This window comes from Lepisosteus platostomus, chromosome 10 (assembly GCF_059453375.1).
Source record: "Lepisosteus platostomus isolate fLepPlt1 chromosome 10, fLepPlt1.hap1, whole genome shotgun sequence".
Taxonomy (NCBI): Eukaryota; Metazoa; Chordata; class Actinopteri; order Semionotiformes; family Lepisosteidae; genus Lepisosteus; species Lepisosteus platostomus.
Window position 1 is genome coordinate 47,441,794 of NC_142620.1, and position 14,510 is coordinate 47,456,303.

At 35.5% G+C, this 14,510-nt stretch overlaps 1 protein-coding gene and 1 long non-coding RNA gene across 2 annotated transcripts in view; one reads left to right on the plus strand and one right to left on the minus strand.

Moving 5' to 3' along the window:
* Positions 1-14,510, plus strand: part of ar (androgen receptor) — a 57,711-nt gene that overhangs the window by 32,651 nt on the left and 10,550 nt on the right. The window contains exons 4-7 of the mRNA XM_088596799.1: positions 8,108-8,383; positions 10,323-10,467; positions 12,381-12,511; positions 13,694-13,851. Of these exons, the coding sequence (XP_088452925.1) occupies positions 8,108-8,383; positions 10,323-10,467; positions 12,381-12,511; positions 13,694-13,851 (710 nt within the window). The remainder of the gene's footprint in view (positions 1-8,107; positions 8,384-10,322; positions 10,468-12,380; positions 12,512-13,693; positions 13,852-14,510) is intronic.
* On the minus strand, positions 1,022-1,712 carry LOC148653830 (uncharacterized). The gene is made up of 2 exons (XR_015924850.1): positions 1,451-1,712; positions 1,022-1,172 (listed from the first exon to the last, which is right to left on the minus strand). It is a non-coding gene; the product is annotated as an uncharacterized LOC148653830 (long non-coding RNA).

Consider the following 14,510-nt stretch of genomic DNA (forward strand, 5'->3'; position numbering starts at 1 on the left):
CTTGCCCTGAGATATATTTGAGTGAAGAGTATTGAACAAATGCATTGTGGTGTTTTTTCCAGTGTTTTGCCTTCGTAGACCCAAATCTGCAGCTCAATATGTAACAAAACTATTATGCCAGAAAAGATTGTATTGAAAGATTTTTTTTTTATCAGGATGCAATGAAGATTTGAATTGAAGAGCTATCTTTGGAGAGTAAAATGTTTTCGCCTGACACTCTACTTTACTAGCAATATACACGCAGGTCTTTGACTCTTAGACGATTTGAGTTTCTGTCTTGATTTTCAAGTGCAGAACTACAGATCATTTTATTTGCATCTCCATTAGCTCAACGTAAAATAGGAATTTTCTCCTCATTTTGTTTTTAAGCGCATTTTATTTAGTCTAGTGTTTTTTTTTCTTAGATCTTTGAAATCCACACATAACGTTTTCTAAACAATGGACAGATTTGTAAGCACTTGATGAAATGCTGTACTATATTTTGTTAGTTAAAGGATACAAAGGAAAAGGTATGATGAGCGCTGCTCCAATGCTGTTTTAGAAGGAGACTAAAACATTCAGGTATTTTATACATTTGTTGCTACTAAACAGAACTGACCCTGTGTATACAACAACAACACTGTCAGCTCTCTATATGTGCCATCAGGACCTGTTTTGCTTTGTGCAGTGGAGTTTTAACTGAAATACTCTAAGATGTAGTCAGCAGCAAGTATGTTATTTATTTAATTGGAGCTCACATTTATGTGTTGGCCCAAAAAGTGGGAAAGAAAATCAATGTACTGTTGTATTTTAAAAAAAAAATTGAACAGCACTTTCAAATTACCTCGCGGCAGCCACGAGTAACTACCCAAATGACCACTGATGAATAGTCAGTCCACTTGAAACTGATAAAGTGCACCTGCATTTTTTTTCTTCCTTTCCCTGACACCTCCTATCTCTACCATATCTCCTTATGTTATTCATTGCATAAATCTTGTAAATGGTATAATTTATTGTACTCTACTCTGTAACCTATTTAACCTATCTGATCAACATATTTGTATTCTCTCGAATTGACTACTGCAATGCTCTACTCGCTGGGGTATCTAAATCTACTCTGAACAAACTGCAGTATGTCCAAAATTCAGCAGCCAGAATCCTGACCAGGTCTAGTGCAAGTGTTCACATTACTCCTATCCTGGAGTCCTTGCACTGGCTTCCGGTCAAATTCCGTGTAGACTTTAAAATCCTCATGCTCACCTATAAGGCTCTACATGGCTTGGCACCTCAGTACCTGTCTGAACTTTTATCGCCCTACTCCCCACCTCACAACCTCCGCTCTTCAAATTCTGCCCTCCTTACTGTCCCCCAAGCCCATCTACATTGTACGGGCAACAGGCCCGTCTCCTGCTATGCCCCCAAGCTCTGGAACTCTTTGCCCAAGGATATCAGAGAGTCACCTTCTCTAAACTCCTTCAAATCCAGACTCAAAACCTTCTTCTTCAGAAAATCCTTTACTTAACTGGTTCCCTTCTTCACCCCTCTGCTCTTCTTAGTACCACCTTCCACGGTCTCCTCTATTGTTATTGTTGTATCGCTGTAATTGAGATTGTGTCTTATCTTGTGTATTCTTCTTATTTATTGTTGTAGTCTTCTTATTTATTGTTATTGTCATCCTGTAAAGCGCTTTGAGAAGCCACCTTTAAAGGCACTATATAAAATAAAGTTTATTATTATTATTATTATTATTATTATTATTATTATTATAACCTTAATTCTAACAACTTCTGTCCTATCTCTCCTTGCAAGCTTGCGGAAAAAGCATGTCATTGCCGACAACCACCGCTGTATGCTGTATTGTTTTGCATTTGATAAAAAAACCTTGATTGAATGATTGAAAGCAGAAAAAGAAAATCAATGTTTTTACACCTGGTCAGTGGAAAGAAAAAAATGGCTAACTATCTAAACTCAGTAAGGCTAACCAATTTTGCACCATTTTTATAATCAATATCAAGTATGAAGCTGATTACATTCACAGAACAGAAATATGGAACTCAAAGCATTCTATATATACATATACATATACAGTATATATATCAAACGTATACATATCAATCAAGCCTTGTGAAATTCAATTGGCAGTACTTGTACAATTTTGTCTATTAGAAAAAACCTTAAACTGTACAGAGAAAAAAAACCTAACAAATACTTTTTGTGTGTTATTTTAAATGGTTTCCATTTTTTTTTCATTCGCTGATATTTTTTTGTTTTAGATCTATAAAATAGTTTAAAAGTGCAATTAACACTGTAACCTGAAAAGAATGTAAAAATGGTAACTTTTTAAATCTCTTTTATTCATGGTGTGAATTTATTAAAATATGTTCTAGTTGTAACACACTGCAAAGCCAACTTAGTCTCAGAACCAAAACTGACACTGGTTCTGGCTTTTCAGAGCAGAAAACATAGTTTTGTGTTATGTTATTTTAAAATAGTGAGCAAGTTGATGATATTTATCATCTGGTGGGATAACTTTTGCTATTCAATTTCAGTGTGATAGGGTGATTAGTGAAAATGAGTGTGAACACTTTCTTTCCTTTCTGTCCTTTGTAATTTTTGATAGATCTACTGATAGTTACTGGAGTACAATACATAGAGTGGGCAAGCTCAAGTATATTTTAAAAGTACCCAAATTAAAACATCTTTTGCTTACAGGTGCATGTTTTACAGTTGACATAATGGAAATATTACAACTGCTGTTTTTGTTCCAAGTTAAGAAGAAAAGAGAGATTTCATAAGTAAAGGGAGAGGGCTCTACATTGGGCTTTTTCAGACTAAACCTAGATCATTTGAAGCTTATTATGGTGGTGCCACGTGATAAGTCTTCCCCACGGCACTTTTTCCCTCCCAGTGAACCTACCAAAGGGCAAATCCTTTGCTACCATGTTAGATTTAGCCTCTCCTGACTGAGTAGCACACTATACTTCCAGGCAATAAGGAAAACTCAAAAACCCTGACTGCTGGAAAATTAATGTGGCTGTGCACAGAAAAATCTTTAATTTGTCTTTTTTTTATACCATGCTCATGAAAGAAGACTGAAAAAGATCTTACTAAGCAATGTACTGTAAGAACTACAGTACGATGACAGTTTATCGGTTTTTCCAGGTGATGATTCACCTTACAATAAACTGTCCGCAGGGGAAAAATGCCATGAGAGAAGATCTGCCATGTGATTTGGACATCAAAAACCAAGCCTTTTCTTTTGTTTTAAACAGTGGAACAAGTAGGGTGGCCTCTTTCTCCTCCAATTAAGACAAGATGAGCTTTGGGAGAAGTAGAGTGAAAAACACAACTATCTGCCAACTATCCAAACTTGTAATTATGTGATGCCTCATATCAAAACCATGTGAATCATCTCAAAGCCCAACCCTAAGCTCTAACAACCCTCAGGTCATTTAAAATAGGCACATGGTAGCCTACCATACCAATTCTCACGCAATGTTTCACTTGTGCTACACCTACACAGTGCCCTCTATTGCAATTAATTGCTGGCAGTCACGCCATAAAAAATGTATTTATTGTTAAAAAGCAAACAATTGTGCCTTTAGTGGTTAGCTTCGTGTAAAAATATACCTGGTAGCAGTAACAGTGAGTTCATTGACCATTAATGCTGTATTCAACAATTACATCATAATCAGATGTAAATGCAGGAGCTTCTGTTTCTTGCTCCTGATACGTTTGGAATTCATTAATATTACCTGGTCCTTTGAGGTTGTTTGTCCCTTATATTTTCCCCTTGCATATTTTCTTAAGACCTTCTGCCCTCTTCCATTCTAGTTTAGATATTTTAGAATATGAAGTTCTTGTCCAGTTCATATGTAGTCTGTCTTGGCCATACAAATGGCCTGTGCCTTAGAAATGTTTCCAGTGACCGATAAAGTTGAAGCCTTCTTTAACACACCTGATTCTCAACCATACTGAGCTGTACTTAACACTGCAGTCCATTGTATCCTGGTGCAGGCAGGCTCCACAAGAACTGATTCTGCTCTTCAGTTTATTTCTAAAATCTTTGAATTTGTTTTCTGCATATAGGGTGCTGTTTATGCCAGTGTTTGTCTCAACTTAAAGAACAACAGTGTCTTTTCCTTTTTTTACTAGAAGCCAATCTATTATTTGGACAATACAATCCCACCTCAGCTTCATGAAGAAAACATACTGTTGCTACCACAGGGTCTAGATTATGTATTGAGCTTGCAATACTGAGAATAGACATTAATGTTGGAAAAATGCTCTATGAGCACACTGAAAAAATTATCATTAACTGCCCTTGCAGAAGGCCTTTATAGATCCAGCAATGCTGTTTGAAGTTCATCAGGTGTTCATAAAATCCCTTTATAGTCAAAACTGTTCCTAAGATAGAAGAAGAAGAATGGCATTTGCTCATTAAAACATTTTAAATCTGATTCAAAAGGCTGTATGCTGTTATTAATTTACTTTAAATCACTGTTGTAATTAGAATAAGATGCTTTTTATTGGTTGCTTAATTGAATTTTTGCATTCAAGAACATATTAATACTGAATGCAATAATTGTTAGGTTTAATTGTGTGATGATTTAAAACAAAAAAAAAGTTTTCACATCAATATATATTTTACATGGCTGGATAATAATAATGAATATTTTTGTAGCCTATTCTTTGTGCAGTTTTCTCTTTTCCTGGGAGAAAATGGCAAGCTTTGATGTGTTTGGAGGTGCTGATGAGCAGAAAGAGAGAGATTTCTTGAAAGAATTATCCTCTCAGAAGAGCAAATAAATGTTCAACTAAATTCAAGTTAGAGCTGTGACTGGTAAAGACAAAAGCTGTATCTGCATTTACTCACTATTAATTGTAAAATGCCTGTGACATTGATCATGGGAATTCTGCTAATGCATACCAGAAATATGCATTAGTATATTTATAACAACAACAATATTAACAACAACATTTACAGTATATCAAGAGCTCCTCTTGTTCTGTTATTATCATTAATATGATAACTTACTTTATTCAATACTTCATTCATTTACATGTATTCAAAACAGAACAAATGAAAGTGAAACCCAACCCTATTACTGGCTAGTAGAATACGTAGGTGTATAAATAATATGTTAAATACTGCATTCTTTGTTGGGAGTTTTAGCATATGTTTTTCATATATTTTTGCTGCATAAAGTTAAATTATTTTGCAAACTAGTGTGGAATATAGTTTGGATGAGCACCAAACAGTAAGGGGCAAAATATAATTGAAAATCAGCCTGTGCAGGAAATATTCTAACAGAAAATGCCTTAAAATCCTAAGAAAACCTCTTGAATTGGTTTTCAATTCAACTAAATTGGACAGAAACTGTAGAGCATTTCAGCAATTGTATTTATATGGATGACAGGATGATAGCTCATGGATTTCTTTCAAAGGTACTGTATGTAGATAGAAGTGCTTCACATTTATTTTCATGGCTGATTTGAAATAAAATAATAATCGTGTAATCTTGAAATAAAAATTAACATTCTTCCAGAAATCAACATTTACAGATAATTTAAGAATGTAAATATTTCTCAAACATAGTCCTATATACTGTATCTTGTACATGTACTGTACATAAAATTTAGCTATATATATAATTTAAAGTTATATACAACTTTATCATACACATACATTTTTCAAAGCAAACCCTTGAAAGACATCAGATAATAAAGCATCAGTTTGGAGCTACTATACACAAGAAACAACATTACATGATAAAAGCTAAAAAAGTTCAAAATCCAAAACAACAGATTGGATAAACTTGATTAAATAATTATTTCTGGTTTTCTAATATTTTTTTCTTAAATTTAGAATTAGCCTTGAATTAGAATGATCCGGGTTACACACAAATGTGTAGATGTTAGTAGATATTGTCATGACACTATGAATTAAGAGAAATTAATAAATAAGAAATATATATTAGGTAAATCCATAATTTACTGTCCAGAATAAAACTGTGGTGATGACACGGTCTTTATACAAGTAAAAAGCAATCTAGCTATCCATTTAGCTATCCATCTCAGAAAAGCACATTTTCTGAATCCAGTTTGGAAAAGCTGCTGACAAATGAAAGTTATTATTTCAGAAAACCTCTCAGTCATTTAGTGTTTCCATTATCCATTATTCACAATCTAACTACATTGAATTTAGAAGATAGGTTTTATTGTTTTAAATCTACCCTTTCATTCTCCTGTTTATCCTTAGTTTTTTAGAAGTGCAATGGTTGCTAAAGCTTTCCTTTCCCTTTTGTTTTTGAAGTGGTTTGGGCATATGTTTGATCGTAGGATAACTGGAAATGTCAGTTCACCGATTAGAGACCTGTATTAAAAAATAAAATATTTCAGAAAAACAATAAAATGAGAAAAACGTAATGTTTTCGGAAAACAAAAAGCATAAAAGTTTATACCAAATGCTACAGCATAATTCTGCGTATCTTGTTTGTGGTGTTCTTATGAAGAACTGCTTCCTGAGGTTAACCACCTGATTTTAGGTGTTTACTTCCATGCCAAGATCAACAAGCCAGGACACATCATCCTCTCTTCCTATAACTGTCCAACTACTCACCAATTCTGTTCTCTTTTACAGTTTAATAAGACCATTTCGTGAGGATCTTCCTTGATAAATTAAGAACACTAATCATGTTTTGCAGCAGTTTGACAGCTTTTGGTTACAGGGCCCAGAATGTTTAATCTCCGTCATGGACATCACATCTCTACGCACCGTCAATCCTTATGACAATAGTCGCACAGATCTCAGACACATATTTAACAAATGTGCTGAAACTGTCTAGTTTTTGCTGCATGAACCCTCCAAAAATAAACTGTAAAATCTCCTTTGTTAGTCTTTCCGAATCGGTGCCTGGTTTTGAATTGGCCAAATTATTTGAAACTGTATCTGCAGGTGGGTGCTGTGAAAAATAAAATCTGAATTGCTCCCAGAAGATACTGCATACCAGCTGCTGCTTTTTCACATAATGTACATTATGAATTTTGTTTGCGACTCTTTTAATATTTCAATTGAATGCATACAATACGTAAATACTGTATTATTTATGTAACTGTTGTACTTCTTTGTATTATGGCCATCTCTCTACCTGTGAAACAGGGTTAGCAGATCTCATTCTGAAAATGCCAGAAGTTTATGAAAGCACTGTTGCCTTACAGGTCTTGGGTGCTGGGGTCATTCCTAGACTCAGGCATCTTCAGTTTATAGCCTTCAAGTCCTCCTGTTGTTTACATGGGTTTTCGCCAGGTGCTGTGGGTTTTCCCACATTCCAAAGATAACTTACCTTGATTAATTGGTGTCTGTAAATTGTTTCTGTTTTCTGGTATGTGTGTATGTCCTACAGTAGACTAGAGTTCCATTCATGGTCCTGCCTTGTTCTCTTAGTTTCCAGGTTAAGCTCTGGGTTGGCATGACACTTACCAGGATTACAGTATGTAACCAAAATAAAGAAATAATAATAGCTTGTCTACAAAGATCATATTTATTTTTCTAGGGGCTATATAATGGTATCTTGGTAAATATATAGATGTTTTCACACATTACTCTTTCACACTGTGTGAAGATGTATGTTCCCAAAACACTGCACATCATCCAGTGACAGCGTAAAAATTCCAGATTATTGAATGCAGCACAGAGTCTTTGCTCTTAGTAAACAGCACAGGATTGAGAGAGAGCTTGTGAACCCATATAATTATAGGAATTCCAATTCTTTACAATGATACCCTTGTTTAATTAAAACCTGCCTCCTCTTAAACAAAACGTTTATTTTTAGAATATATAGTTTATAACATAATAAATGCATGAAGAATTTTACATTTTAGGCCTATAATGCAGCAGTTTGTATCAACGCAGTGGGTTCAGAAACTTCTTCTTGGCACTGCAGATGGGTTACGTTAGTCCTCAGAAAATGGTACTTGTTGGAAAGGACCTTGTTAAAAATGATTTATACCTTTGGTAGAATCTGTATTTCTGTGCCTGTGGCATGACATAAAATGAACATGTCCTTCTATGTTTACTAAAATGTATTAAATATAAAATGATCTTGCCTGTCTCTTTCTTCTGAAGCTCGGAAGTTGAAGAAGATTGGACAGCTGAAAGGTCTAGAAGAAGCTGGGAACCAAAACAACATTGAGACAGTCCAGTGCATGTCTCCAAAGCCCAGCATCACTACCCACACCCAGCCAGTGTTCCTGAATATATTGGAGTCCATCGAGCCAGAGGTGGTGAATGCAGGCCATGACAATGCCCAGCCTGATTCAGCAGCTTGTCTGCTCACCAGCTTGAATGAACTGGGAGAACGACAACTGGTGAAGGTTGTGAAGTGGGCAAAAGGGTTGCCAGGTAAAGACCACTTAAAGTTCAAAGGGAGCTTGTATAGTGTGAAGTATAAAAGTTCTTAAGTTTAATGTTTCTAAGAACAATGTAAACTGGGTAGCTGAATACTTGGCATTGCATAAAGTTGGATCATCCTTTTTTCCCCATAATAAAAAGTAGCATATCCTGTCCTGTTGTTTTTAAACTATTTTATGCAAACCTAATGTAAATGTCTTTTATGCAAATAAAACATGAAATTTTACTATGAGAAGTGCTGCTAAACAACATTGGGGTATCATAAAAGCCACTGTTTAATATAAACAACACTTCTCTTGAAGAAGGAATTTGCAGAAATTATTGCAACTTTTTCAGACTTTAGGCCCTGGAGTTTATAGATCTGTTTATTAAGACAATATCAGTTCCAAACTTGGATGTTTACTGCAGCTGTGCAGTATTAGTTCTAATGGACAGAAATACTCTCCATGGGAAAGCTGACATTTTAAGTCCTTAGAGTTGAAGGACTTCCTCATAGATAAACTGGTTAACCATGATGTTGCCTAATCTCTCACATGTCTGGAATTTTCTTAGAATATATTTTGCATCCAAGCAACAATCTTCAGAGTCATTTAACAACTGAGAGGAGAGTTCCGCTAGAATTTATCAGTTTTGAATAGCATGTCTCACTTGACCCTGTATTGGAAGACTTAGTTTAGAAAATGAATGAATGCCTCTCTTGAAAGCTTTTGTTTTTATTTAGGCTGACCACATACTATACTATGTTCTCATGCTGTTCAACTGATGATAAAGCCCAATAGTAATAGGAAATTCAGTTCACTTTAACTATATAGAGTACTGTATGTCAAGTAGAGCGCTGCAAAAATGTGAAAATGAAAGGTAATTGTTATTTTTTTATCAGTTCAATGATACATAGGATTAAGCCACTAGAGAGAAATAAGTATCAAAACCAGCACAGAAACATAGAGCCAACATACTCACAACTTGTGATAAAAGCAAACTAAAGGATAAATGCTTGTCCAATTTCCAAGTTACTGACAATATTGGACACCTGACGTCAGGATTATTATGGAATTAACCTGTACATTATTAGTGACATACTAGGTATATTAAAATTTTAATATAAAAATTTTGAAGTTTGGATAAATAAGAGCTCATTTTAGTTCTATTTTTATAACCCACTTGTTTTCTTTGGATGTGTGTACAGTACTTAAACATTTAGCTTGCAGGCTTTCCTTAAAGGACAAAGAGAATGGAGGTGAGAACAAGTGGTATCACTTCTCAATTTGCAGTGATATTTAACCATGAAACAACCTACAATGTTGTATACACAAATATAGTTTCTGGGTATTATCTTAAACAAGCTACAAATGTAAGCAACATTCTGGTGACTTTGCAGAGTGTCACAAAGTTCTATAGTCTTTCTGTAGTCTGAGTTTTTTTTTGTGTAGAGATGGAAGAATCAGTGGTTGTCATGGTTTTATACCTCTTCTCTGTACAATACTCCCTGCTTTTCTTTTGAAATATCAGGATCAGCACAGTAAGAAAGTCTGCTTTTTATTTTGGATTTAGACAAAGGGGAGTTGGTATTAACAATGCCCCAAAGATTAAGACAACATAGTGCAAACTCATAGAAGTGCCTGAGAAAGCATCTTGTAAACAAAATGTCGTTTTGGACCGTAATTAATGCATGTTCAATGGATTTTACAGTGTGAATTGAGTCACAGACTTTTGGCTTTGTATTTTCAGGCTCATTAACTGCCATCACAGATGTAGCATTTCTTTTCACTAACACTTTTTTTGTAAAGTTAGTTTAGCAAATCTCCCAGAGAAGAGAACATTGTTTTCACATTGAATGTTTTATGATGTTAATGTTCTTGATGCGTAAGAGCCGTATCGCCATTTGCTCTTAATATTCCTCTTTTTGTTTTCTTCATGGAATCTTCTGCAGGTTTTCGCAGTTTGCATGTGGATGACCAAATGACTGTTATTCAGCACGCGTGGATGGGGGTTATGGTGTTTGCCTTGGGTTGGAGGTCCTATAAAAACGTTAATGCCAGAATGCTGTACTTTGCTCCTGACCTTGTATTCAATGAGTAAGTACTGTACATCTGTGAGGTCCAATTTTCCAAGTAATGGGGATTTTGCATAGCTGAAATAACTTACGTTTCTAGGATATGTGCCAGGATGTTGTCCTCCTTTTTATTTTCTCTGAGGTTTACTCTAGTGCATTTAATGATATTTTTCAATTTTGTGACAAAAGAAAAATGTTTTAGTGCTCAAAACTCAACATTAGCTAAAATAAAACTGTGTTTTTTTACCTAGCAAGATTCACTAATAAGAATCATCTAATACATTGTAAGTTCTCTGGGGTGCTCAGACTTAATGTCATTTGATTCTAACCCAGATTTGAATATTGCATTTTGCATAATCTTTCTTTTGCTATCTAGCACTCTGGATAAAAGAGAGACAACTGTAAAAACTAAAAATGCAATAGGACAGAAAATATAAAGTGCCTGTATGGATATAAAATAAATTGGTCAAAATTATTCATTATATTTTGATTCTAACTTCTAGGACAAATTAGTTCCCATGTTTCTATTTTACTGTAGATTTTACTTATTTGGGTATTAATTATTATTTCTCAAGAAATTGACTAACACGTGAAAAATTGTTTGCAGAATTATAAACATGTGCAAATTGAAAATGTTCTGTTGATACAATGATGTGTGGTCATGCGGCGATAGTAAGGCTTGGATTTTGTGTGACAAAGAATCACTTTCATTATTTCTGTTCTGGCTAACCATTTTTCCAGTGTCATTCACTTGACATTCTAGGGGTAATGAACTATACTATTTAACAAAACAGCAGCAAAATATTTAAATTGTCCTGGTTCAGTAATTTACACCTTACTCTCAAAAAGCTAGTATAATTCTTAATACAGCTGTTCATGCATACATTACATTTATCATCAACTGTGTCTGTATTTATATAAAATCTTTTGTCTTAAGCATAAGTACTGTAGTTTTATTGGAAAGAGTCTATGCCTGTAGGATAAGAAGCAAACAAATGATCTCTTGCTTATTTGGTAGCTAGCTATATTCTGGACCCATGTCAGGCTTTGACATTGGAGAATCTATGTACGTAGCAGTTTTTCTACCAATGCACTCACAAACTGTTTGAAAATGCCCTAATTTTTCTCTCCTTAGTTTTTGTTGATTACCATTCGCAACCCCTGGTTGTGATCTGTGGTTTTAAGTGGTTATACTGTATGTATGCAAACAATTGCAGCCCTAAATCATACAAAAAATGTAATGTTTAGACAAGGGTTAAAAAGGTACTTTTAAAAACAATAAAAAGATCTTTACTGTACAGTATATGAGTTCGGTAGTAAGACAGTAAGCAATAGCCAAATGTCGTCAAAATATATACTTTTACTTGCAAATGAAAGTCCACTATATCATCTTAACACTGTCCATTAGTAGATTCACTCATAAGAAGAAACTTGACTATGTTTTCCATGTGCAGTGTGAATTCATCCTTTACTATGCATCTCCCAGCCTCCCTGAAATGACACAGTGCACAGGCAGGTAGACAAATTGTGTGAGCCAAAAAATTGTCATTTTATGACTGTGATCCTTAGGGTTTGCAGCACCTTTCAAGCTCCAGAGGGTTACATCCTTTTAACAGGCTCACACTGAATGATGCCTTGCATTTCCTAGAAAGAGGCTCACACTGAGTGATGGCTTGCATTTCCTGGAAAGATTCTCATGTGTGAAAAGTGGGTGTTCCCCATGTAAAGAAAGCTTGAATCAATGGAAATGTAGCTATTCAGTCATGTTGGCTAAAGCAGAATCACTCAAATAAAATTAGAACATGCTTTGAAACTCCCTTGTTGATTTAGATCCAAAGACTGAGGCACAAAAGCTTGAGAATAAAGATTGAAGGACTTTTTTATGTTTAATTCATAGTCTTATAACATGAACTCTTCATCTCTATCACTTTATAGCCATCGGATGCACATCTCAAGCATGTATGACCACTGTATTAGAATGAAGCGCCTTGCTCAGGAGTTTGCCTGGCTTCAGATCACACAGGAAGAATACCTATGTATGAAAGCATTGCTCCTCTTCAGCATCAGTAAGTCTTTCTTTTTCTGAGATTTTTAAAACACAGTTACAGAATGTGCATATTTTAACAATAATAAGGAAGTTTTTAGGTACATAAAGCTACTGTATACATAAAATATTGAAATTTGTGAAGGGAAAAGTACTAATAAGAATTAGCACTCTATAAGAAAATAAATAAAGCATACTGTAATTATAATGTCTGAAGTGTCAACATTGAACAAATTAAAAAGCTCAACACGGGAAAACATCTTGAATTGTCTTCTCATACCTATATATACAAGATCTTTCTTCAAGTGAAGAGGCTCAGCTGTATTCTGAGGAACTGCTTTTAATGAAATCTGTAATCTCATGATGAGTATTGTCTTGAAAAAAAAAAGAGTTTTTAATGTTTTATATGATTCTGATAGGGCCTTTCATGAACGTTTTTTTTTTGGGATTAATGGAATTAAAAAAACATGTTAATGAGGAATAATGACACCCAAGAATTAAATAATGAAATAAGAATTAAATGTTTGAGGATATTTGCTAAGTACTTACTGTAAGTATCAGGGGCAGAGCAGTGGCTAAGGATCTGCACCTGTGACTGGAAGGTTGCCCGTTCAAATCCCGCAGCCGGTGGAGGAATCCTACTCCATTGGTTCCCTGTTAACCTCGGCTGCTCTAGGGGCGCTGTACAATGGCTGACCCTGCACTCTGACCCCAAGCTTCTCTCTCTCTCCCTGCCTGTGTGTCTCATGGAGAGCAAGCTGGGGTATGCGAAAAGACAAATTCCTAATGCAAGAAATTGTATATGGCCAATAAAGTGATCTTATCTTATCTTATGAGATTTGGGATTTTATACCTGCTTGTCTGAGGCCCAGCTCCCTTGTCATAGGGTGAGGGGAGTAGGACCCCCTTTAAGGATGAGGAGTGAGCAAGGATAGCTGCAAAAGCAACAAAGGGTTGGAGGAGGGATGTGAAACAAGACAGGAAGAGAAAGATTTGTGAATGATATGCTTAGCTTTCAGAAGATGACATTGGGAATGTTTATGATATATAACAACTGGGACAAAAGCAACTTGGTGTCATCACCCTCCCAAGCTTCAGTTATGAACTACCATTTAACAATTACTAGAGTTTCCAGAATACTAATTGTATGTTATTTCACACTTGATCTAAATTTTCTTTATAATTTTTCACTTTTATGCCCTAGTTCCAGTGGAAGGCCTGAAAAGTCAGAAGTATTTTGATGAGCTGCGGACAAACTACATTCATGAACTGGACAGACTAGTCAGCTCTGGCAGGAAAACCTCGTCAAACTATTCTCAGAGGTTCTTCCAGCTAACGCAGCTCATGGATTCTCTTCAACCGGTGAGAACTGGTTTACTTCATTATTCAGAAAAAGAAATAATGAAATATATTAATAATAATAATAATAATTGCTTACACTTATATAGCGCTTTTCTGGACACTCCACTCAAAGCGCTTTACAGGTAATGGGGACTCCCCTCCACCACCACCAATGTGCAGCATCCACCTGGATGATGCGACGGCACCCATAGTGCGCCAGAACGCTCACCACACATCAGCTATCAGTGGGGAGGAGAGGAGAGTAATGTAGCCAATTCATAGAAGGGGATTATTAGGAGGCCATGATTGGTAAGGGCCAATTGGAAATTTGGCCAGGACACCGGGGTTACACCCCTACTCTTTTCGAGAAGCGCCCTGGGATTTTTAATGACCACAGAGAGTCAGGACCTCGGTTTTACGTCTCATCCGAAGGACGGCGCCTGTTTACAGTATAGTGTCCCCATCACTATACTGGGGCATTAGGACCCACATGGACCACAGGGTGAGCACCCCCTGCTGGCCCCACTAACACCTCTTCCATATATTGGGGATAATTACATTTCTATTCAGGATACATTCATTTGTAGGGTTTGTTGCATATTGCAGGATACATATACAGTAATTTCAACAAAATCTAAAATTAATTTGGGAACATTCTTCTTATTCCATTTATATTATTT